This window comes from Mugil cephalus, chromosome 21 (genome assembly GCF_022458985.1).
Source record: "Mugil cephalus isolate CIBA_MC_2020 chromosome 21, CIBA_Mcephalus_1.1, whole genome shotgun sequence".
NCBI lineage: Eukaryota > Metazoa > Chordata > Actinopteri > Mugiliformes > Mugilidae > Mugil > Mugil cephalus.
Genome location: NC_061790.1, coordinates 13,216,738 through 13,241,256, shown reverse-complemented (window position 1 = coordinate 13,241,256; position 24,519 = coordinate 13,216,738). Strand labels below are relative to the sequence as shown.

Here is a 24,519-nt window from a genome sequence, read left to right as displayed (position 1 = left end):
CACGCAAACTACATTACATTACAGGCATGTATGAAAACAAAAAACAAACACAATGCTATGTTATGTTATAAAATCGTGTCCAACTATACTCCATGGGAACACAGAAAATAAAGAAAATACTAAGTCTTTCTTATAATTAAGCTGCAAGCCAACAAATGTATCTTAGCTAACACTCGACTCATGGCCACTGCTGTAATCAAATATAGTAAGAGTTATACACTTGCTTCATCCAGAAAAGACATATAGAATATCTCTCTGTATCACTTGATTTTCAGTTGCACATGCTCGAGTTTTCTTCGGGCAAAAATATTTAAGCTATGAACAGTTTGCCTTCTCCGTTTCAGAAAATATCATCTGACAGTGATTGCAACATTGCCTCATGTTTCTTAGAATCACGAGCAGACAGTTTCTAGTAGTGTCTCCTACCAACTGGAAGCATTTCGATTACATAACAGATCTGTGGAAAGTGTAAAACACCGCCATCCTCTGGTCAGATGGAGTCATTATTTTCCGCCTAGACAATTCTAGTCTTTTACCTTACAAAAGTTTAACATTTGACAATGATGGAGTTAGTGTATATAACATTGTACTATACCCTCATATTGTGACTTAACACCAGCTTGCTGATTTTTACACTAACACATAGTATAAAATCAGTTCACTTTTTTTATTTTACTCAAAAATACTGAACCCTGAATTTCATGATGCTAAAGAAAGATTTGTGTTTCTAATGTATATCTTCCTAGTCACATTGCACAAGTGATGCAGAAAGGACAGTATGTTTAAGTCTAGCCTGCTTTAAGTTTAGCCCAAGCTGATGGTCTCAGCTCCAAAGTACAGCCCCTATATTTAAATAACCCATATTAGCCCTTATCTAAGTTCACAGGACCAGAAATGGTAAATATCTGTATAAATACATTTAAAGTGAATATGTTATTTTGCAGTTTAAGTTTACAGTATTTCTTTCTGGAACATTTCAAGATGGCTGATTCTGTTTATGAACCCCATCCTACAGTGAAAGCTATAAGATGTAATGGAAAATTCTGGAAAATTTCTAGTACGAAGATCTTATACTGATTTTTTATTTATTTTTTTTTTAATTCAGCCAAACTGCTTTAATAAAGCAACCTTTAATGGTGTTAGAGACTGGTGTGAATCTGAATGCCATGTGCATACAGTATCATCTTCTTTGTCTGACAAGTGTTGGAGCAACTGCTCAAAATGTGTGAAACCTCAGAATTTGCCCCAATCTTTCACGCCAAAAAAAGACACAGGCCTGCTGTCTATGGGAAGTCCTGTTGAGTGTGCATGTGTGTGTGTGTGTGTGTCCAATGGGGCAGCCCGACAGCAGCTGATAGCAACGGCAGTGCACAGCTGCGATGCTTGCAGGGGGGTATGGGGCCTAGCAAACAGCCGAGCTATCAGGAAAGCTCTTGATTTGAGTGACAGGCACTCCTTGTGACTCTGGAGCCCTATAAGGGCACATTAACTTTAGGGCTCCGGCACCTCAATCGCCACCCCCTTCTCGGCCTTTTCCTGAACGCCTGCCCCCCCTTGTACTAAAGTGAACGTATCTTCTGGAAGCTTCTGAATGGGCGCTTCGAGAAGCCACCCCTTAAGTATAAAAAGACACCGGCGTGTCGTGAGGCCTGCATAGTCAAAAAAGAAACTCACTCGAACGCGACCGAGAGAGACTTACTGCCTACGGGAGCAGCAGCGAAGCACACAATTGAAGCTCTTCAAGAAGAGACGACAAGCTCAGTGATTCCTTGGACAGTTTTCTACAAGACGTGACAGAAGACAAAAACTATAATCAAGGTAAGACAGGAACAAACCCAGATATTCTGTGGAAATTCAAATGAAAGTAATGTAAGAGAAAGCAATTAAACATAGACAAACTTTAATTTCTTAGTATATTTAGGATTAGTTTTTAGTAGAAAGGCAGGATAGCCTCTTTAACTTTAAGATCAAAGTGAGATTGTAACATGCAAGAAGCACATGGCAAGCAGGGTGACCCTGAGTGTGAGAGCAATGGACGATGGGCGGCCTCCAATTGGCACAAATAGCAGATGCAGCACTTCTTGCATCTCAACTTACTAACAGAAATGTTAAATAAAAGTGTTTGGACATGAATCAAAACTTTTGTATCATCTATTTTAATCATGAATGCCTAAAATGTTACAAGGCCAACTTATATTATACTGAATTCACACCTCAGTCATGAAACAAGATAAAAGATTTCACTGCTTTACAGTTAAAAGTTTAAAGTTATTTTTACTTGCTTTGGTGAATTAAAGCTGCTAGTTCTTCCTTTAACAAAAAGGTGTTAAATGACACATGCAGGCGGCACTGGGGGTTGGGAAAGCATCAGAACTCCACCCATTTTCCAAATGCCATGACTTTGACTGATGGAATGAACATGTGTTCGTCTACTATCAGCAGTCCCCTCCCCACTTAAGACATGTGGTTGTCTCAGCAAGGGGAAATAGATTTCAAATAGATTGAATGGAAAAATAACATCAACGACAGGGAGGAAATATTATTATTTTACACAAGTACAAAAATATATTTTATAATGTACAATATATGGTTTCCTTCAGATGCCTGAGAATGCTGGACACGTTATGGAGGAGGAAGTGGAGACCTTTGCCTTCCAGGCTGAGATTGCTCAGCTTATGTCCCTGATTATCAACACCTTCTACTCAAACAAAGAGATCTTCCTTAGAGAGCTCATCTCCAACTCTTCAGATGTAAGCAAACTTAACACTTCTCACACCATTTGTACAAGCAACCCTAACATTTACACAAACATCATTATTTTAATACGGTTTACCTTTCTTGGGCAGGCTTTGGACAAAATCAGATATGAAAGCTTGACCGACCCCAGCAGACTTGAGTCCTGCAAGGACCTGAAGATTGAAATCCATCCCGACCTGCACGCTCGCACCCTGACCTTGACTGACACGGGTATCGGCATGACCAAGGCCGATCTGATCAACAACCTGGGCACAATCGCCAAGTCCGGCACCAAAGCTTTCATGGAGGCTCTGCAGGCTGGAGCCGATATCTCCATGATTGGTCAGTTCGGTGTGGGTTTCTACTCTGCCTACCTGGTGGCTGAGAAAGTGACAGTTATCACCAAACACAATGATGATGAGCAGTACATTTGGGAGTCTGCTGCTGGAGGCTCCTTCACAGTCAAACCTGACAACGGTATGTTTTATACCCTTTATTCATTTATCATTCTGACTGCCAATTTGAATTATGAATATAAATTGATTCAGTGCTTGACGGTACTCTCGTTGCTGATTCACTTTTAGGAGAGCCCATCGGCAGAGGCACGAAAGTCATCCTTCACCTCAAAGAAGATCAGACAGAATACTGTGAGGAGAAGCGCATTAAGGAGGTTGTGAAGAAGCACTCTCAGTTCATTGGCTATCCTATTACACTCTATGTAAGTATAACAGAAGTATTTTCCCACAACTTTATAATAACCAATTATTATCAATGGTAATGACACAGTAAAGCAAATATTCATGAGCCGTGCCATATGTTCAAGGTGGAGAAGACAAGAGAGAAGGAAGTGGACCTTGATGAAGGAGAAAAGGAGGAGGAGGTTGAGAAGGAGTCCGCTGACAAGGACAAGGACAAGGACAAACCTAAGATCGAGGATGTGGGCTCCGATGAGGATGAAGACACAAAGGATGGCAAGAACAAGAGGAAGAAGAAGGTCAAGGAAAAGTACATTGACGCCCAGGAGCTGAACAAGACCAAGCCTATCTGGACCCGTAACCCAGATGATATCACCAATGAAGAGTATGGAGAGTTCTACAAGAGTCTCACCAACGACTGGGAGGACCACCTCGCTGTCAAGGTAAGCTATATTTAGTGGTGATAAGCATGACAGAAGCTGTATACACCTTTTTTTATCACCCATACTTTTAGATGAGGAAATGCATACCCACTGTCTATCTTCTCCCTGCAGCACTTCTCAGTGGAAGGTCAGCTGGAGTTCCGTGCCTTGCTCTTTGTGCCAAGAAGAGCTGCATTCGACCTCTTTGAAAACAAGAAAAAGAGAAACAACATCAAGCTTTATGTGCGCAGAGTCTTCATCATGGATAACTGCGAGGAGCTCATCCCCGAGTACCTCAGTGAGTATTGACAAACTACGAACTGCATTTTGTTCATAAATCAACTAATCAGTTCTTAGTAATATAGACGTATGTTTTCATCCCTGTTAGATTTCATCAAGGGTGTGGTGGACTCTGAGGATCTGCCTCTGAACATCTCCAGAGAGATGCTGCAGCAGAGCAAGATCCTGAAGGTCATCCGCAAGAACCTGGTCAAGAAGTGCCTGGAACTTTTCACAGAACTGTCTGAGGACAAGGACAACTACAAGAAATGCTATGAGCAGTTTTCAAAGAACATCAAGGTAGGTCCATTGATCAGAACAAATTTTTATAACCTTAGGGATCAAGATGAAGTCTCTGAATAGTGATTCAATTTCAGCAACACACAGTAACAAATTCTATTTCATGTTTCAGCTTGGTATTCATGAAGACTCCCAGAACAGGAAGAAACTGTCTGAGCTGCTGCGCTACTACACCTCAGCCTCTGGAGACGAGATGGTCTCCCTGAAAGACTATGTCTCTCGCATGAAGGAAAACCAGAAGCACATCTACTACATCACTGGTAAGTTGTTCCTCATTTTGCCATTTTTCTAACACTGCAAAAGACTTTATTTGACATGATTTAATAAGCAAAATATCAATTAAATGGATTAAATTTTACTTTAACAGGTGAGACCAAAGACCAGGTGGCCAACTCTGCCTTTGTGGAGCGTCTTCGCAAAGCCGGCCTGGAGGTCATTTACATGATTGAGCCCATTGATGAGTACTGTGTCCAGCAGCTGAAGGAGTATGATGGCAAGAACCTGGTTTCAGTGACCAAGGAAGGCCTGGAGCTGCCTGAGGATGAGGACGAGAAGAAGAAGCAGGAGGAGCTCAAGAATAAGTTTGAGAACCTTTGCAAGATCATGAAGGACATCCTAGACAAGAAGATTGAAAAGGTAATCTCTCTTTCTGGAAATGACAGAATGTTAATTTTAGTCCAGTCTAATAGACACAGATTTCATTCATTGGATTTCATTGACTGTCAGAAAAACGTATTAATGCTGGCATCCCTCTACAGGTTACCGTCTCCAACCGTCTAGTCTCTTCCCCTTGCTGCATCGTCACCAGCACCTATGGCTGGACGGCCAACATGGAGAGGATCATGAAGTCTCAGGCCCTGAGAGACAACTCCACCATGGGCTACATGACAGCCAAGAAGCACCTCGAGATCAATCCCATGCATCCGATCGTTGAGACCTTGAGAGAGAAGGCAGAGGCTGACAAGAACGACAAGGCTGTGAAAGACCTGGTCATCCTCCTGTTCGAGACCGCCCTGCTCTCCTCAGGATTCACACTGGAGGACCCACAAACACACGCCAACCGCATCTACAGAATGATCAAACTCGGTCTTGGTATGTTTTATCCTCCGTACCATAGCATCCCCAAACATTACGAGAATTACAACTGCTTATTACACATTAATATGAGACTTTGATTAGTAATGAAAGCATACCCGTTCACAGGTATTGATGATGACGATTCTGCAGTTGAGGACCTCATTCAGCCTGCTGATGAGGATATGCCAGTCCTGGAAGGAGATGATGACACATCCAGAATGGAGGAAGTCGACTAAAATGCCCATTAGACCTTTTCCAGCTTTCTTAATGTTTATTTTTTTAAGTTATGTTACTTTTACTCAACACAACCTCTGTTCTTAAACAGTATTAACTAGGCGATAGAAGTTAATGGACGGTGATAGTATGCCTACCATGTATCAGCTGCTTACAGAAACTACTGACAACCATTAAGAGTAATATAAAGTCAACAGGGATTTGACTTGTAGTGTCTCTTTTTGTAAAGATTACATTTTTTATGGAAATGACTCAAATTTGTAATAAAATATGTTTAGAAATAAGGCTTGCAGTCTTTCTTACATCATTTACATGCTGAGTTTGAGCACTTTTCTTAGTTTCAACAATAGGTGAATGGCTAAAAGTTTATTCCTGGGATCGGAGCATGAATACGGGTAGACTATAGTAGTTAATATTTATTAACCATTTGGTTTAATTCATTGTTCTGGAATATTCAGCGAACGCGGCGTGGTTCATTCTAGTTTCTATTTCAAATCCACGTGCCTGCCCCCTTTAATCCCGCCTCCTGCTGTATAGTCAGAAAGGAGGAGAGGCGTGGCGGTGGGCGCACAGTGTGTGATTTACAGTCCGACGGGCCTATCGCCGGCCACCGCTAAGCGAGTACAGCGAGGAGGATTCCAGACGGTTCTGGAAGCTCGGGTCGGGATTTCTCGAACACTCGTTAAAGGTACAAAAGCTGCACAGACACTCTCAGCCCCTCAGTCTGCATCCAAATCGCTGCACCGGAGATCGGAGTATCTGCACCTCGGAAACGATCCGCACATTTTTCATTGTGGACTTTACCGAAGACCAAGGTAAACTAATGAGACTATTTATGGCATTTCAATTAAAATGTCAGTTGGAATTTTTCATATTGCACAGTCTGATAAGTCTGGCAAATGGCAGCTTAGTTATTATAAAGCTTGGTCTGTTTTTGGCGATGTATTTTAAGAAGGCGATAATGCTAAAATATTTTGGCATTTCTGCACAGACACAGGGATGCCTTAGCCGGCATAAACCCTACTTAATGTACACGGTGTACTATACATGAACTACACGACTGTGACTTTCAGTTTTATAACGGCAACAATAGTTGGATTTGATTCCTGCTTATGACCGTCATTTGCACACTTAAGAAGTTTTGTAACATTTTTTTTACAAGGTATCTGTTCCTGAGCCACATGGCACGATGCCTTCGTGGTGCACTTGTCAGGAAGGAATTATGTTAAGCGGTCGCACACCTTAATGAACCTTAATCAGATTTCCCCAGCAGACAGATGCCCCCCTTGGTCAGATTTACATCCATCTTCTCCCTTCACATAAAATGACCAGGTTACTGAAATGAATGACATTGACAGCTCAGTGACAAAAAAGAATTAAATGTTATCAAGGTGACATATTTACATGTTGATTCATATTTAAACATATTTAAACTGCCGTGTCTGTAATGTCAATACCAGCGCGACCGGCTACCGTACAAGTTGTATTCTGCGCGCAACCTGCCCATTAGCGCTTCCTATCCGGCTACCGTAATAACTGTCGTTGTAGTCTGCGCGCAACATTTTTTTTTTCATTCATAAAACGCTAAAATCGGGGACGTTTCTGGAACAGCTGTAGCCGGGGGACTGATCATTAAAAACGGGGACTCTCCCCAGTAATTGGGCACGCCAGGTCATCCTACCATCACAACGAAGGTGCACCACGTCTTAACACGACATCCTGCTCAGATTGTTGAGAGGAGGAGCTTTCGATTTCTGTGGAAACTGCTAGAGAGTTCTGTTCCCTCTTGGTACCTTCGAGAAAGGCGCATTTCATCCGGGATACCGGCAGGTGGCGTCATTCCTGCTGATGTTCATATGCAATTCAATCCACGTGTTCCTCTCAGATCATCCAATAACCGGTTATGACAGGATCATGTAACTGCAGAGCAATTAAGCACTGATGTGGAAAGTAGTTTTGAGTCTCATCAATAGAAGAATTATACACTTTCGTATCTTATCTCTGCTGTTCACTGGAAATATTGACTTGTGTGAAAGCCGGTGGATTTAATCTCAAAGGTGGATTATAGAGAGGTGGAGCAGGGAGCAGATCTAGAGTCTGTCACACCACGTGACTCAACAAGTATTACATGCCTGTATAACCATGTCGACAAATAGCTCAGTACTTCATCAAATAAACAGATTATTCAGTATTTTCACATACACTACAAGATTTTGCAGCGGTGTTGATTTCATTATGTCGATGGTTTGACTTTAACACACGCCACATTACTGCAGGTGTGCTATAGTAGTGCATTATTCTGCCCTAACTGATCTTCCCACTTCAGTTACTTGTGTATATAATTGCAGAGATTAAAGAAGAAGAATTGCTGTTGGAAAAAGAATGCATCATTAGTTTTCATGGTCATGCGGTTGATCACTAGACTTAGCTAAAATTGTGTAATCAATAATTTGTCCTTTATCTAAAAAATGGTAATTGTGTCTCCCCTGTAATTAGATGCCTGAATCACACGACCAACAAATGGAGGAGGAGGCTGAGACCTTTGCATTCCAGGCTGAGATTGCTCAGCTGATGTCCCTGATTATCAACACTTTCTATTCCAACAAAGAGATCTTCCTCAGGGAGCTTATCTCCAACTCCTCAGATGTAAGTAACCCATGGTGTCAGTCACTTAGACTGTATCAGTGATCTGATGTGTTGAAGATGTTCACTGATGTTTGTTTTAAGGTTATTTTATGACGTGGCTGTAACACATGCTCTTAGTACAGGTGTTAGAAATGCTGAATAATTTAAAAGGCAATTATGTCAGTTTCTTAATTTTTATTTATTTATATTTTTCATTAATCCCCTCAGGCCCTGGACAAAATCCGCTATGAGAGTCTCACTGATCCCACCAAGCTTGACATGGGCAAGGATCTCAAAATTGAAATCATTCCCAACAAAGAGGAGCGCACCCTGACCCTAATTGACACGGGTATCGGCATGACCAAGGCCGATCTGATCAACAACCTGGGCACAATCGCCAAGTCCGGCACCAAAGCTTTCATGGAGGCTCTGCAGGCTGGAGCCGACATCTCCATGATCGGTCAGTTCGGCGTGGGTTTCTACTCTGCCTACCTGGTGGCTGAGAAAGTGACAGTTATCACCAAACACAATGATGATGAGCAGTATGCCTGGGAATCCTCTGCCGGAGGCTCCTTCACAGTTAAAGTAGACAACTGTAAGTGAACAGTGATAAAATTATCAGGACTTACTGGTTATTTAAGATACTGCTGCTATTGTTGTAACATTCACTGACCTATATTTTCCCTTTACAGCTGAACCAATGGGGCGTGGAACTAAGGTGGTCCTGCACCTGAAAGAAGACCAGACAGAATACCTAGAGGAGCGAAGGATCAAAGACATTGTGAAGAAGCATTCACAGTTCATTGGCTACCCCATCACACTCTTTGTAAGCACTTGATAAACTGCTATCTTAAGATGGATGTTTCCAGGAAAAGATAAGCCTGTGACTAAACGTGAACTTATGTTCCCCTACAGGTGGAGAAGGAACGGGACAAGGAGGTGAGCGACGACGAGGCAGAGGAGGAGGAGAAAGAGAAGGACAAGGACGAAGACGAGAAGGACGAGGACAAACCAGAGATTGAAGACGTCGGGTCAGATGATGAGCACGACCATGACAAGAGTTCAGACAAAAAGAAGAAGAAGAAGAAGATCAAGGAGAAGTACATTGACCAGGAAGAGCTGAACAAGACCAAACCCTTGTGGACCCGTAACCCAGACGACATCACAAATGAGGAGTATGGAGAGTTCTACAAGAGCCTCACCAACGACTGGGAGGACCACCTGGCTGTCAAGGTTGGTCTCTACATTCTTTATCATCACAGAAAAATATACATTGGTAATATTGGGCTTTTTTGAACGAATTCTTGCAGTATAGTCAAATTATAAATGCTTCAACTTATTTTTCCACAGCACTTCTCAGTGGAAGGTCAGCTGGAATTCCGCGCCTTGCTCTTCGTGCCTCGTCGTGCTCCCTTCGACCTCTTTGAGAACAAGAAGAAGAAGAACAACATCAAGCTTTACGTGCGCAGGGTCTTTATCATGGACAACTGTGATGAGCTAATCCCTGAGTACCTCAGTGAGTACTAATCTAAACTTGGATTTACCAGCTTATACATTTTGTCCACGAATCGAATAATCAGTTTATATAGTGACGTCATCTTAGAGATATCATTTTGACCGAGTTGTCTTTTTCGTCCCTGTTAGATTTCATCAAGGGTGTGGTGGACTCCGAGGATCTGCCTCTGAACATCTCCAGAGAGATGCTGCAGCAGAGCAAGATCCTGAAGGTCATCCGAAAGAACCTGGTCAAGAAGTGCCTGGAACTTTTCACAGAACTGTCTGAGGACAAGGACAACTACAAGAAATGCTATGAGCAGTTTTCAAAGAACATCAAGGTCAGTGTGCACAACCTTGCACCATGTCAGCTGCAAACATTCATCCGTCTCATTAAGATGTTTGTCATTCACAAACCAAAGATTCCACAATGAATGAATTCCACAAACATCGGTCTCACCAATTAACATGCAAAGCTTAACAGAAACCGCTGAATTGTAGTGAATGATTAGAGTTGTTACTGTGACCTTTTGCCCAGCAGCCATCTGTCTGATCCTGTCACCATATTGCCTTTATGAAAAGCAGCTTTAAGCTTTGTGTAGAGCTCCTTTCTACCATCTTTGTTTTAACGAGTGACACCTTGTAGTGTTTCTGTATTTGTTTGCCCACTGAACAATCTGGTAAATTAATGTAGTTTGAACTGATATTTCCTTTGCAACCACAATTGACTTACAGCATATACTGTATGTTGTATTTGCAGCTTGGTATTCATGAAGACTCCCAGAATAGGAAGAAGTTGTCTGAGCTGCTGCGCTACTACACCTCAGCCTCTGGAGACGAGATGGTTTCCCTGAAAGACTATGTCACACGCATGAAGGAAAACCAGAAGCACATCTACTACATCACTGGTAAGTTGTTCATCATCTGCAAAAAACTTTATTTGATCTGATTTAATAAGCAAAACATCGATCAAATGGATTAAATTTTACTTTAACAGGTGAGACCAAAGACCAGGTGGCCAACTCTGCCTTTGTGGAGCGTCTTCGCAAAGCCGGCCTGGAGGTCATTTACATGATCGAGCCCATTGATGAGTACTGTGTCCAGCAGCTGAAGGAGTTCGAGGGCAAGAACCTGGTTTCAGTGACCAAGGAAGGCCTGGAGCTGCCCGAGGATGAGGACGACAAGAAGAAGCAGGAGGAGAAGAAGGCTCAGTTTGAGAACCTTTGCAAGATCATGAAGGACATTTTGGAAAAGAAGGTGGAGAAGGTGAGCAGATGAAATGTTATTAAAAAAACTCACAAGGTGTTGTTGACACGTTTTATATAAGTGACTGTCAGAAAACTTATTAATGCTGGCATCCCTCTACAGGTTACTGTCTCCAACCGTCTAGTCTCTTCCCCTTGCTGCATCGTCACCAGCACCTACGGCTGGACAGCCAACATGGAGAGGATCATGAAGGCCCAGGCCCTGAGAGACAACTCCACCATGGGCTACATGGCAGCTAAAAAACACCTTGAGATCAATCCTGACCATCCCATCGTAGAGACACTGAGGCAGAAGGCAGAGGCGGACAAGAACGACAAGTCTGTGAAGGACCTGGTCATCCTCCTCTTTGAGACGGCCCTGCTCTCCTCAGGATTCACACTGGACGACCCTCAGACCCACTCCAATCGCATCTACAGGATGATCAAACTGGGTCTTGGTGAGTATTTCAATTTATTCACACACACACATATATATTTTACACTTACTGTGATATCTTTACTGGGCTGTCTGATAGTAAACTGACTTGAGTGACTCATAAACTGCTTTGTTGCTCCTCTAGGTATCGATGAAGACGACCCCACATCAGACGACGTCACCCCCGCTCCCACCGAGGACATGCCACCTCTGGAAGGAGAAGACGATGACGCATCCAGAATGGAAGAGGTGGATTAAACCTGTTTGATTCTCCTGCTACTGTTCAGAAGTAGTGTTATATACAGTTTAAATTTATATGTTGTAAATTAATATAAATGAGCATGAAATGTTCCCCCACAGAACATCTTTTTGACCATGCTGAGTTTATTTCCATTTTCACTGGCCACTTGCAGTTCCCATTCCTTTTTGAACTTCATTTTTCAAGCGGCCACTTTTTGTATCTTGAGTTGTAACAACCCATTTGTTTTTGTATTTATTGACATTCCAGAGTTTGTGTGCTTTTACTGTAAATATGTCAAAACTGAAACTCACAGGAACGGTAAAATAAAGAGTTTACGATGTTAATAAAGTCATGTGGTCGTTTTTCTTGATGACTGGTTGTAGTTATTGATCATGACGCAGCATCTCCCATAGACAGGTCAACAACGAATGAGTTTTGTGTTTTGAATTCATGAGCACTGATTTGTAGTCGAAAATGCAACATTACAGGAATGAAGGGGAGGAAGTGAGGTAGAAACTGACCTGCTAAAATTACTACAAATCTGTTAAACTGTAAGTTAGAGAGAAAATAAAACAAGCATAGTCTATGAACATGATAATATATTAAACTGCAACACATTTAGAAGAAAGGCAAAATCTGGGGAGTGAAAGAACTGCTAAATCAACATGGGAGACTCCTGAAATGGAGAAATTAGTTCAAGAATCTTTCCTCACAGTCAGAAAATTATAATAGTAGTGACAGCGGTCATATAAAAGGGCTGTGGTTATAAATTGACAAAATAAAAGGTTATTAGTTTTTCATTAAATATATACAAGATAGTCATTGTAGGGTTTTATTTTGGAGTTAAATTACAAATGATCAATAGTGAGCTCTGACAGTGTAGGAGACTGTAACTTCCAGTAGATGGCAGTAATGCAACAACAAGGATGCTGCGGTCAAAGAAGCTTCTGGGTTCCACGGAGCTCTTCAAATATTCTAGAAAACTGTGGAAGTGGGTGTTAACCAGCTACAGGAAAACGTGTAGACTTCTGTAACTATAGCTACAGTATGTTTTTACGTAAAGCGCGTGAATCTAAAAAAAAAAAAACAATTTACTATTACTATTTTAATGTACGTTTTTGCTTTTTTCCTTAAAGAATTTGTCATTTTCAAAGAACCTTTCAAAAATGTTGGTTAGAATATTCTGTGTGTATATTAATGTGTGGATTACTCAATCAATAGTTGGGTATTACTAAATGTAGGACTGTCCGTACTAAAAATTGCTTGTTACTCAGTTGAGTTCAGTTTACTGATATCACGACGGAAATTAATTTTGCAGCAGGCATCAGAGACACAGTAGACAACACCAGATGATATCGACAAAACCACAATAAAGGTAATTACAATACTACTGATAAAAAGTGACACATTAAAGTGCAAAAACGTAAACAATGCATGCATGAGGAATACAAACCACATATGAAATAAGTCCGAATAAGTGCAGGGCGTGAAAGAGGTAGCAAATAACAAATGTTAATATTTAAGAGGATTGGGGTGGGCTTGTCTTATTGTTTGTTTGTTTTTTTCATCCAGGAGTTACAGTATTAACAGGTATCAATCAATCAGCCCAACCTTATTCAGGACACAATGAAGGTCCATAGTAAAAAAAACAAACAAAAAAACAGACAGATAAATAAATAGAATACACACAGTGGTACACAATAGGTAAAAACATATAGAGTTGAACGCCAGTGTTTCCACAGTCTGGATGAGAATGTGACGGCTTTCATTGCGGGGTTCAGCAGTGTTGCAATGAGGCTGTTGAGTGATAAATCTGTGCATGAGGTTCTTAAGCACAGCAGGACAAGTGGATACACCAATACTGACAAACAGTTGACTTGCATGACTACCCCATCTTGGCACTTTCCATTACAGCCCCATACCATCATTACATGCAACATTGGGTTTTCGTATACAGCTTTTTTTAAATTTTTTTATTTTTGTAATGCCGCCACAGATGGGGAGTGGCCATGGGAGAATAAAAAGCTTTAAAAAGTGCAGTTTTCACAGATGGTGAGCACATTTCCAAATCAGCGTATTGGCTTGTGCGTACGTATTTTTCCTTTCAGTGACACAAATGATGATGATTTGGTTGAAATGGCACCAGCATATTGTGTGAGTAGTGAACATCAGAGCTCTGAACAATTGAACTTTTGATTGAAACCTTTGATTACACTGGACGCAAAACGTATGAGATGGAGAATGGCACTGACCCAGAAAATCACCACTACAACAACATCAGCTGCAGCTTTGAGCACAACACAGACGAGCAATTTATAAGTAAGGCAATAACGGATGAAACATTTTCAGTAATACGCTTCAGCAGGAGAAGTCTGAACTATGAGTTATTTACAACCAATGCCAATGTAGTAATAATTTATAAATTGTGAATTAAAATGTAGAAAAATAGAAGGTATGTCAGTACAAATACAAAACATGATGGACTGTGTCACAGTAGAAATAGATATAGATAAAACCAAGAAAATAATAATAACTTATGATTCACATGATCAAAAGCCTTAGAGGCATCAATGAAACACAAACATGGTGGAAATGTGCCTGTTGTAGAAGTTCAAAATCTCCTTTTACACGTCAGTACCATGTTTGGCTGTCAGAGGTCAAAACAAATCTATTCAGTAAAGTCCTCTCCATGAGCTTGGATAATTGTCAGTCCAGCTGCAGCGTGTTTCAGATATGCTGCATGCTACGTTGTAATAGCTGCCCGTTCACCAACAGGGGGCTCTCTCTGTCCTGACCACGGCCCACCGTGTCAACGTGTGACGCTACCAGTCAGCTGACAGAGAGCAGCCAATCACAGGGCGAGGTGAGGCTGAACCGCCTTCAGAGTGGAGCCTCCCTGAGAGTTGTCAAGGTTCTGGTTGTGGACTATCCGAGAGGGGAGCAAGGGCGGCTACGGACGGTTGTACAATGCCGAATAAAACGAAAAAGGATAAGGTGAGTGTGAGAATTTCCAAAAGGTGCCGTTGCTAGTGCGTAAGCTTGGCATGACTTGTATTCCGCCGCATTTATTGATGAACCGGGCGTGTGACAAGACATTTAGCTAGCAGCGCGGCGCGGCGTCCCATCACAGCAGTCATTAGCATCTAGCCGCTACCCTCACAGAGTGTTAGCACTTGTCTCATTTGAATAGAGCACCGTTGTTTTCAAATGAAGTGTTATACTTTACATGTGCTTTCCGGGGCTGCATTTTTTTGCTATTTAGGTGTAAATTTAAGGACTTTTGAAAGCTGAAACCTGGGCTCGCGTGAATGATAATGCCAGTGTAGTAACGTTAGCTGGCTCACAGCATACTTCAGCAGTGTGTAGCAAACCCTATGGTTCAAACGGGACTGTGAGACAGGGTGGGCAGGCAGGCGTGCTATATTTAGCTTGGGATTTGTGCAGGGCGGCATTCACCGATTGACTGCTTGTCGGCGTTGTCGACCTGTTTATCCGCTAATCTCAAGCACATCAACAATCCCCTTTTTTTTCTTGCAGGAGACTCCCAAGTCTGGAAAAGTGGGAAAGAGTGGAGGACAGGAGAATTCGGAGCATGAGGTAGGCTGTCCAGGACACCCCCCCTTGTCCACTTGTGGAAGTTCAAATTCCGCTGACATTGCTTTGTCTGCGTGCAGAAGGATCTGCAGCGTGGAGAAGGAATACATATACAGGAAGATCCTCTGTTGAGATACAAATCACACCCGCCCATCAGCAACTTCTCAGCATGGTGCAAATTGGAGATGAAAATACGGATAGGCCTTGTGCAGATTCAAGATAATTTGATTTGTCACATGCAAAGTTAAACATAGTACATGCACAGTGAAATGTGCTGTTGTACCAGCAGCTAGTAGTAAAAAAAGTAAAGCAGTAGAAACGTTAATACAGCACAAAAGATAAAAAATATAGGTATAGATGTACGACTGACAAAAAATTAAATAAATAATAATACTGAATAAAGTAAAATATGAACTGTGATTCAGTTTTATGTATATTATTTAGGCCACAGTTTTGAGTTCATGCTGTTGCTGTGACGCCTACAATACCTGTTCAGAATATTTATATCCACCACAATAACCCCACAATCTATAATGGTTGTGTGTAACACAGCGGAAGAAGTGTTGACATGTCACAGAGTAAAGCAGGTACTCATGTGAAGGACAGGACGTTCTTAACAACAAAAGCTGACTTGGTTTTAGCCTTGCCAGTTCTTTGAACCTATTAGTGGCATTTCTTTGCGAGCAGGTTTTGTTGCGTAGCAGGACAAGCAATCCCGAACCATATGTTATATGAATTTTGCTCCCAAATTAACACAGAATGTGAGTTATTGGATTCAGACCATGCTGAGATATGTTAGTTTACCTTACACCTAATTATTCGTATTCATTTCAGAGATTAATTGCAAACGTCTGGGTCACTTGTTTGTTTGGTTAAAGAGGCACTGCTGAATGTCAGAACTTTAAATGAGAACTTCACAAACTTTGGTGGAGCGCTCTTTGACACACTTTGGGTTGTATTGGCATTGTGACCCCGCTGCTGTTGATAATCTGGTGCTAACTTGTGGATAATGTCACTTTAGGACGCTTGCCAATCAGCCAAGTTCACCTGTATTTCACCCCTGTTTGGATGGTTCACTTGGCATACTTTACTTCAAACACAACAAACCTTTATTCAAAACATTACATTTGTTATTCACTTAGATCCTTTATAATAGAGTAATAATAATAGAATGGAAATAGAATAGAAAAATATTTTTGTCATCCCTTTCGAGGGAAATTCGAGTGTCCAGTAGCTTGTACACAAACATACACAGACATCAATATAACAACAGAATCAACATAAGCAACAGCATCAGTAAGAGCAGTGCAAATGGAAGACTGGTAATATATATAAGACTGTATTAACATGCATGTCTGTCAGTGTGTTAACATGCACATGAAAAAAACAATTATCGCCTTAATCGGACTATAATAGGAGAACTTAAGTGCATGTAAACACGTTACTCCGATTAAAATCGGAGTTCTCTTTATCTGATTAAGACACCCAGATAATGCGATTGGAATTTGGTTTTCTCCGTCATGTATACGCCTTAATTGCAGTATTGATCAAATAATGCGTGTGCGCATGCTCCAGAACCAAACATCCAAGAAAGACGGTCGCAGAAGAAGAAGAAGGTAAACAGAAGCCGGTAGAAGAACAGTCTGAGGGATAGCGCACATGTTACCTGCACCAGAAGTAGCGCGCACATTACGTACGAGATTAAAAAAATGCACTATTATCTTAATGGTTATTGTTTGCAATGCTGGTCTGCCGCATGAACGACTCTTGTTCATTATATGATGCAATAGGTCAACTGGAAAGCGGGCCGTGTTAACATGGTATTATCCCGCTGAAAAGATACATATCGCCACCTAGTGTGGAGGAGGAGGACATGTTCCCGTGAGTTGTTCGTTTTTTTCCGCTGCATGTAAACTGGGACAAGCACTGTAGTCACAACGTCGAATTTTGAGCAAAGCTCGATTAAGCTCTGCATGTAAACGCACTGAGTGTAAAAGAACTGAGTAGTGCTGGTTCCAAACTATGTACTATGTGCAGATAAATTCTTCATATTAAGTACAATTTACGGTACAGTGCTATGTGGAAAACACTTGTCTCAAAAGCCAATGTCCCCATCCATTTAAGACAGGGCGTGTAATTAAATATTGCAATATTGATTATGACATGGTGTAAATCATTTGGCCACATTGTGGCACTGCATGGTCATATGCTATTTTTTTTTTATATGAGGGGCCAAGTTCAAAGTATGTTTTGAACAGTGTTCTCTTGTGATAGTCCTTTATTCTGAGATCAAACGTAGATTAGACGGATTCAGGAACATCGGGATGAAGACAAACTCTTTCCATAACGTTCACAATTACCACATTTAAACAGCAATGACCCACAATTGAAAGAGAAGACTTCTGTTTTTCAACGGAAAGGCAAACATCTTAATACATTGATTGTCCTCATTTCAGGACTGGTATGACAGCTGACAGATGTTAGTGCCGCTTAAAAAAAAAAAGGTAGTGCTCCTCTACTACTTTGCTAGAGTAGAATATTCAGATTGTAAAGGCTGCTCACCACCTGTTTGTGTTTCATTGGCTGCTGTTATCCACGGTCCAGTTTACAGCCTCGTAGTCAGTCGTAAGAAGTCATTTACCATTTAGTTTAGAAGCTAGACAAGATAAAGGTGTATCTAAATGTTTTATACTCTTTAAGCCAAATGGTTTGGTAGAATTTCCTGTCTGGTGGACATGCAAATAACATTATTTTCTCAAGCGGGTGGTTTCAGCCTCTTGCTGGTTGGTAATCCTGCATGTTGTGTGTCAGCAGCAACGTAGCAGATCTACTAATGCTCCAGCCTTGTTTAAGATCAAAATTGTTGGGCTGTAAGCTCACCCCACCCTTTGTTTAGTTTCATATCCTCAGCTAACCAAAAGTGCTTAATGCTAATTGTTGTGTATATAATGTATAGGAAGGCGTCTTTAGTTGTGTGTTTTAAATTGGAAAATCATAGGTTTCTGGTATTGAAGTAATAAACATATAAATACAAGAATGATTTCTAATATTTTCAGTGCGTTGGTATCTAATATAATCATCTAAACTTAAAGTACTCCATCTTTGGTTTCTACTTTACCAGTCAGCCTTCGAGTGGCACAGCCAAAGCTCCCGTCTCGTATGGCTGCACAGACTGGGGCCGACTTTAGCTGGGTCTTAAATGAATTTGATAAATCCCCCGTGACTCAGACTGACACAGCTCCACAGCTGCATGTAGTGAAGCAGGCAGCTCTGTGCCATCAGGTGTGTGTTGATGAATGGATGCCAGCAGGCATTTGGGACCAGCTGTGAGGAACTTGTTACATTCAGGTGATCCCACATTAGGCTTAGGCCCAACACTGCAAATCTCCTGTTTTTTTTTTTGTTGTGTTTTTTTGTTTTTTTATGTTGGAGACACAGCTGGCTGGTTTGATAAATGGACTGTTGCCTCCATGTGAACTTAATGACACATTCACTATTGACAATCATGTCTGTACATTAGGTTAACTGCGGTTTATGACCTTAGTTGCATAATCCCTCGTCCTGTTGAGGGAATGGTAACATATTGAATATAATTAAACTTATCAATCTGGCTCCTGGCAGTCAAAGTGCTTGGCTAGTGGCAACGTGCACACAATATTTATAGGATGCTTCAGGAGGTGCTTGCACTGTCCTTCACACCCTGTGCCCCTCAGTTTACGATGCCTTACCTCAGTGTGACTAATGTGGGGTTTTCTCTTGTTTCAGCAGGGCTCTAACAGGAAGGCTAGCAATAGTGTCCCTCCCACCACTCAGCTGCTAAAGGGGAAGCAGCCAGGTTCTCAGACGCCTGTCAAAAAGGACAAGAGGCAGAGTTCCTCTCGCTTCAGCTTGAGCAACAACAGGGAGCTACAGAAACTGCCTGCTTTTAAAGGTATGTACCTGTGCAACTACCTGGAATCCTTTTACCTAATCACAAAACGAATGAACTGCTCTGTATAATATTTTATGTTTCCGTTTCGTAAATTCTAATGAATGAAATTGTTGCATGGATCCGTGACTCATCAGCTCAGAGTTTGGAAGGCGTTTTCCCTTAGTCAGGTGGGAAAAATGCACAGCTTCCTGTTTGTGTTTTATGTGCAAACAAATCACAAGCACACATCCAAGCACATCCCGCTGCAATCTCCGTGAACATCCCTTGCTGCATTACCCTCATTTTAATACCAAGCCGAGCACGACATTATGCAATACGTGGAAACAAACAGAGGACATACATGGCATGGATTTTGCGCTGGATTTAACCCAAGCGTCTATATTTAGTAGTAATCCAGAGATAAAGCTTTAATTCCAAGGTCCTTGTGTTTCAGTATGTTGCCACTGACCTGATAAGAAATGTCTGGCATCTATACTGCTGTTCCTCCGCCTTTCTTTCCTCCAGAACTTTACAGATGCATAACGATCTTTACTTGAATGTGCCTGCTTGACACCAGATGGAAAAGAAAGGAGTGGGTACTGCTGTTAGGCCTCTGGGCGTATTGTCGGTGCATGTTTCTGTGTATGCACGCATGCATGAACTCTGTCCTCTGCCTTATTTCACTGATTCAAATGTAATGATCAGACTCGATGTACTGAAAGCAAACAGCTATATTGACATTGGTGACCATTTACATGTGAAAAACTGACAGTGGCCGTAAGACTGGCAAGAGTTTCACAGTGTGGTAGTATTACTTTCTCAAAATTTTAAGTTTTAACAGCGTGGTCAAACTTGGATAATAATAATTATGTATAAATAAATCTATACTGGAGTTCTCATCAGAAGCAAAGTTGAGTCTTTTAGTTGATCATTCATTTTATAAGGATACTAGAGTCGGGACATTGGAGATGTGCCCTGCAGAATTAGATTCCTCTGAAAAAGACATATTTCCTGGATAGGTCTCTTATTTACATGCTGTTGCCACAGCAGTGACTAATTTATGACATTAGTTGAAGTTGACTTGTGGCTTTTGTTATCTCTTGTTGTCTAAGGTGACCACTGCAGTGTGCAGACCTTTTTTCTTTCTTTCTTTTTCTAGCGTTAAATTGAGTGTGAAATTGAATTTTTCAGAAGCCGGTTCCTACGTTTCACTTCCTTTGTCAGTTTGCATATCTGACTTACAGTGCACACTTTGCAGATCCGCACGAGAGCGCAGGTATCACTCTTCTTCAGGGAGAATTTACAAAAGGGTGATCTGCCTTAGGAAAAGTTGGCTAAGGGAACAACAAAGTTAAATGCTTATCGATCGGTGTCATAAAGATATCGAAGGTGTTTCTATTATGCACCATTTCTTCTCCTGTCTGTTTTTTATTTTTAAGATAAGGATTAATGGTTCCACAAACAAGGCAGCCTTTCCATAAACAATGACTGTATCTTTATCATGATTGACCATTACCCTTGGACTATGTCAAGAAACCAATGAGCGTAGCTAAATTTTTGATAAAACCTCCTCACTGCTTCTCACACCTCAGTGAGAGCTTTGATAACATTCTGCAAAACATTATCCCACAGTGGCCTAGTAGATGTTATCACTTAGTCCTGTCCAAACAGGCTCCTCGCTTGGTGTGTTTTCATTCCAGGCATGTTCACCACCTCCTGATGGAAACACATGTCTGTGAGCCTGTCCTGCAGAGCCACAAAGTTGAGGCGAGACTTAAAAAACCCTGACCAGAACCAGGCCCTTTCCCATGAACTCTCCCCGAATACATGTGTGCTTTTTGCGAGTTCATTTAAAGTCTCCCAGCTTTAGCACTGGTTGGCGAGTGTCTTCGCCTGCTTACTGCTGAAGACCTGTTATGGTGTGCGGCTTCTTCTGTGTATAAGTTTTAACAAAATACAAAGTCATTTGTGTTCGGGAATAAACGCTTGCTAAAGACCTTCCCGACCTCTGCAAGCAAACAGGAGATAAATGCTTTGCACGCGCTCGTTTATTTGCTGCCTGGTCTCAAGTGTTAATGTACTTGCCAAAAAGTGCATAACAACAACAGTTGTTGCCTCTGTATGTGTTCTTGTTTGAAGCAGAGGCAGCGTCTGTCTCACAGGGTCTGTCTCCACCTGCTGGTTAGAGTATCGGAGAGTTGAGTTGATGCTGGCTGACTGGAATGAACATTTTTTATTTTTTAAGACAAAAATAGGACAACCTCAATCTCTGAATTACATTATAGCAGTTAAAAAGAACTGCGGCACAACCAGATAGATGATAAGATAGGAATTTAATTATAATTTTCTTTCTATAAGTCTAAAGAGAGTACAGGCACAGAGCTGTATAGTATGCACGGAGGAGCCTTTGAGTCATAATGGACATTAGTTTAAAGGAATGTAATACTTTTCATTTATTAAACTATAAACTACGTTAAAGGATTGACCTCACAAAGACAGACTTTGTGGCTCAGATCTCATTAACAGTCAGGCTTCCGATACACAGCCGTCAATTAGGATTAGTATGCCGCAAATTCTGGAGAAATGAACAGGTTTCTAACATGAACACTTAAAAATCTTCAGTTTTGTTCAAAAGTTTGCCTTGCATCGTGGTAAAAAGGGTATCGCAACTACATTTAATTTAAAAAAGTTGACATAAGATGCAATACTTGACAAAAATAAAAGGGAGAACCTCAGGAAAAACAAACACCACGGAAATGTGGTGACTACGATACATACAGACGATCCAAAACATTACGAACACTTGCGTAGAGTTTGGTTAACAACAGTGCATGGCAGAGTCTGGGATATGTTACATGTTGCGCAATAAGCGAACAGTCTTGTTGTCAATGGAAAAGAAATGTGCAGGTGTCAAACCTGGCTGACACCAACGAGGGCCAAATGGTTTCGGGGCAGACGACTGTGTCAGAGCATGTCAGAAAAAGTCACAGGGCTCTCCCAACCAACAGCGATCTGAGAAGAGATCAACCATGCGCCAGTGACAAGGTGCTGGATGTGCTAGAGCAACACTAATGTCCAGTAGTTCAGAACTACAGCAGCTGAAGGATACGCTGGCATCGTCTCAGTGTCACATACCACAAGGCCCCTTCAGCAGCCTGTTAGAGTCTTCACCTTGGTCCGTCGGAGCTGTTTGGCAGCGTGTGAAGGACAAAACGGCACATTAGGCTGGAGTGGAATTAATAAGTCAACAAAAGGCGACTGGAATTAAAGAAAAAGTCACAAAATCTTTAACAGCATTCACCGGCCACATTTCCAGGCAACAATCCACCAAGTCAACAGGAAGAGACAGTGGTAAATGGGGTTTGACATGTGACACTATTTCCTTATAATTAAACTTTGTTAAATTAAGTAAATTTGTTTAGGTGTGAAATGAATCATAAATAATAAATAATAAAGTCACTCACTAAGAGCATAGTGTCTTTAACATTGTTTACTTAAGACTGGGCGTGTACTAATAATGAGATTAGTAGTTTAAGCGACTCAAGACGTGTTTCTCAAACATCTTTGAGAAGAATTCAGTGTTTCAATTTCTTTGGAAAGTTTTTTCAATATGTTTTAAGCTTTAGTACTTTTTTTTTTTTTTTTTTTTTAAACCACTACCACTGTCTGGTAGGATACTTAAAAAAATGTTGGCAGACACTTGTTGCAGGATAGGAAAGGGCAAGGCTGGCTTCAGGGAAGGATTTCCTCTATCACATCTGCAGGTTTGGGATTTAAAGGCTCCCACACCTCGTGAGAGAAGCAGCTTAACAGATGAAAATACAAAGAGAAATCAAATAAAATTAAGTTTGGGTTGTTGTGCTGTTAAAACTAAATTCATTTCAGCAGTGTAGCATTTTAAACAAACAGCCATTGTGTAATGTTTGAGTGTTATTTAATCTAATAGTTTAATCTAATAGAGTTGAGATAAAATTTTATCACACCCAGTCTTACAGTACAGAATCCTAAACTTCAAATTCTACAAACATTTGCACATCACATTTACAGTGCTTCTTATAAACGAAGACTAGAATTGGTAATTGGCAGGTTACCAACTATAGTGAGCTGAGGAAACTAAAATGAGTATTAATTTACACACAAATCATCCCATTTAATATCAATGACCACAGCAAATTGTCAGATTTGAGACATAACACACATGTGGACAAAAGTATTTGTACCCTTCCATTAAAGAAAGAAAAACCCACAACGGTCATTAAAATAACTTGAAACAGATGAAAGTAATAATAGATAAAAAAAATGTGCTGAAATATTACAATATGTAACATACCAGACATCACTTTTGAATTGTGGCTTAACAGAATAATTAAAAAAAAAAAGACTTATGAAACTGTCGTGACAAAGATAATGGCTTTAACTTAATATTTTGTTGCACAACCTTTTGAGGCAATAAGAGGTACTTTGGTTCACTCCTGGTGAGCAAACTGCTCCAGTTGTCTAAGGTTTAAAGTGTGCTTTCTCTACACTACTTGTTGCAGTTCCTTCCACAGATGCTCAAAGGATCGAGATCAGAGCTCACGGAAGACCAGAATAGTCCAATGTTTTGTTCTCGGTCAGTCTTGGGTGTTTTTAGCTGTGTGTTTTGGGCCATTGTCCTGTTAGAGTACCCATGAGATCAAGCTTTCGCTCCACGATGCCTCGACAGTGTTGAGATTTCACGGTACCCTGCGCAGATTCAAATCTCCCTGTGCCAGATGCAGCAAAGCAGCCTCAGAACATAACCGAGCATCCTCCATGTTTCACAGTAGGTGCAGTCTTCTTTTCTTTGGATTCTTCATTTCTGCATCAATGAACACGGAGCTGATGTGATTTGCCAAAAAGCTCCAGTTTTGTCTCATCTGTCCAAAGGACATTCTCCCGAAGGCTTTGTGGCTTGGCCATATGCTTTCCAGCGAATTCCAGTCTCACTTTTTTAGAACTTGGTTTCAATGGCGGAGTCCTCCTCAATTGCAGTTCACCTCTAATCTATTTGGAAGTTGTTCTGGGTCTTTGGTTATCGTTCTTATTATCCGTCGCATCAGTTTGTCATCAGTTTTCCTCTTGTGGCTAAGTCGAGGGAGGTTGGCTACAGGTGACCTCAAACTTCTCAATATGTTCAATTGTAGTCACTGGAACGTCATCTTTGGAGGTCAGAAGTCTTGTAGCGTTTACCTTTAATGCGCACGTTTAATA

At 41.1% G+C, this 24,519-nt stretch overlaps 3 protein-coding genes across 4 annotated transcripts in view; all 3 read left to right on the top strand.

Annotated features, from left to right (window-relative positions):
- The first annotated feature begins 1,642 nt into the window (after positions 1-1,642).
- On the top strand, positions 1,643-6,027 carry hsp90aa1.1 (heat shock protein 90, alpha (cytosolic), class A member 1, tandem duplicate 1). Its single transcript, XM_047573183.1, has 11 exons — positions 1,643-1,818; positions 2,601-2,750; positions 2,847-3,213; positions 3,321-3,454; positions 3,560-3,874; positions 3,986-4,151; positions 4,242-4,432; positions 4,545-4,692; positions 4,800-5,068; positions 5,191-5,524; positions 5,636-6,027. The coding sequence occupies exons 2-11, from the start codon at positions 2,601-2,603 to the stop codon at positions 5,743-5,745; spliced, it is 2,184 nt and encodes a 727-aa protein (XP_047429139.1). The 5' UTR covers positions 1,643-1,818; the 3' UTR covers positions 5,746-6,027.
- Positions 6,028-6,389: 362 nt separating this feature from the next.
- On the top strand, positions 6,390-12,153 carry hsp90aa1.2 (heat shock protein 90, alpha (cytosolic), class A member 1, tandem duplicate 2). Its single transcript, XM_047573182.1, has 11 exons — positions 6,390-6,558; positions 8,240-8,389; positions 8,597-8,963; positions 9,061-9,194; positions 9,284-9,601; positions 9,719-9,884; positions 10,013-10,203; positions 10,623-10,770; positions 10,860-11,128; positions 11,231-11,564; positions 11,688-12,153. Exons 2-11 carry the CDS (start codon positions 8,240-8,242, stop codon positions 11,798-11,800), a joined length of 2,190 nt encoding a protein of 729 aa, XP_047429138.1. The 5' UTR covers positions 6,390-6,558; the 3' UTR covers positions 11,801-12,153.
- Positions 12,154-14,670: 2,517 nt separating this feature from the next.
- ppp2r5cb (protein phosphatase 2, regulatory subunit B', gamma b) overlaps positions 14,671-24,519 on the top strand; it is a 28,965-nt gene continuing 19,116 nt past the window's right edge. The window contains exons 1-3 of one of the 2 annotated variants that reach the window (XM_047573556.1): positions 14,671-14,777; positions 15,321-15,380; positions 19,146-19,308. In XM_047573556.1, the coding sequence (XP_047429512.1) occupies positions 14,751-14,777; positions 15,321-15,380; positions 19,146-19,308 (250 nt within the window). In that variant the 5' untranslated portion in view covers positions 14,671-14,750. Of the gene's footprint in view, positions 14,778-15,320; positions 15,381-19,142; positions 19,309-24,519 lie in introns of both variants that reach the window. The other variant, XM_047573555.1, reaches the window with a different exon arrangement.

Coding starts and splice junctions, on each gene's coding strand:
- hsp90aa1.1 (XM_047573183.1), top strand. CDS start 2,601: ATGCCTGAGAATGCTGGACACGTTATGGAGGAGGAAGTGGAGACCTTT. Junction 2,751..2,846: donor TCATCTCCAACTCTTCAGAT/GTAAGCAAACTT, acceptor TTTCTTGGGCAG/GCTTTGGACAAAATCAGATA. Junction 4,152..4,241: donor GCTCATCCCCGAGTACCTCA/GTGAGTATTGAC, acceptor CATCCCTGTTAG/ATTTCATCAAGGGTGTGGTG.
- hsp90aa1.2 (XM_047573182.1), top strand. CDS start 8,240: ATGCCTGAATCACACGACCAACAAATGGAGGAGGAGGCTGAGACCTTT. Junction 8,390..8,596: donor TTATCTCCAACTCCTCAGAT/GTAAGTAACCCA, acceptor TAATCCCCTCAG/GCCCTGGACAAAATCCGCTA. Junction 9,885..10,012: donor GCTAATCCCTGAGTACCTCA/GTGAGTACTAAT, acceptor CGTCCCTGTTAG/ATTTCATCAAGGGTGTGGTG.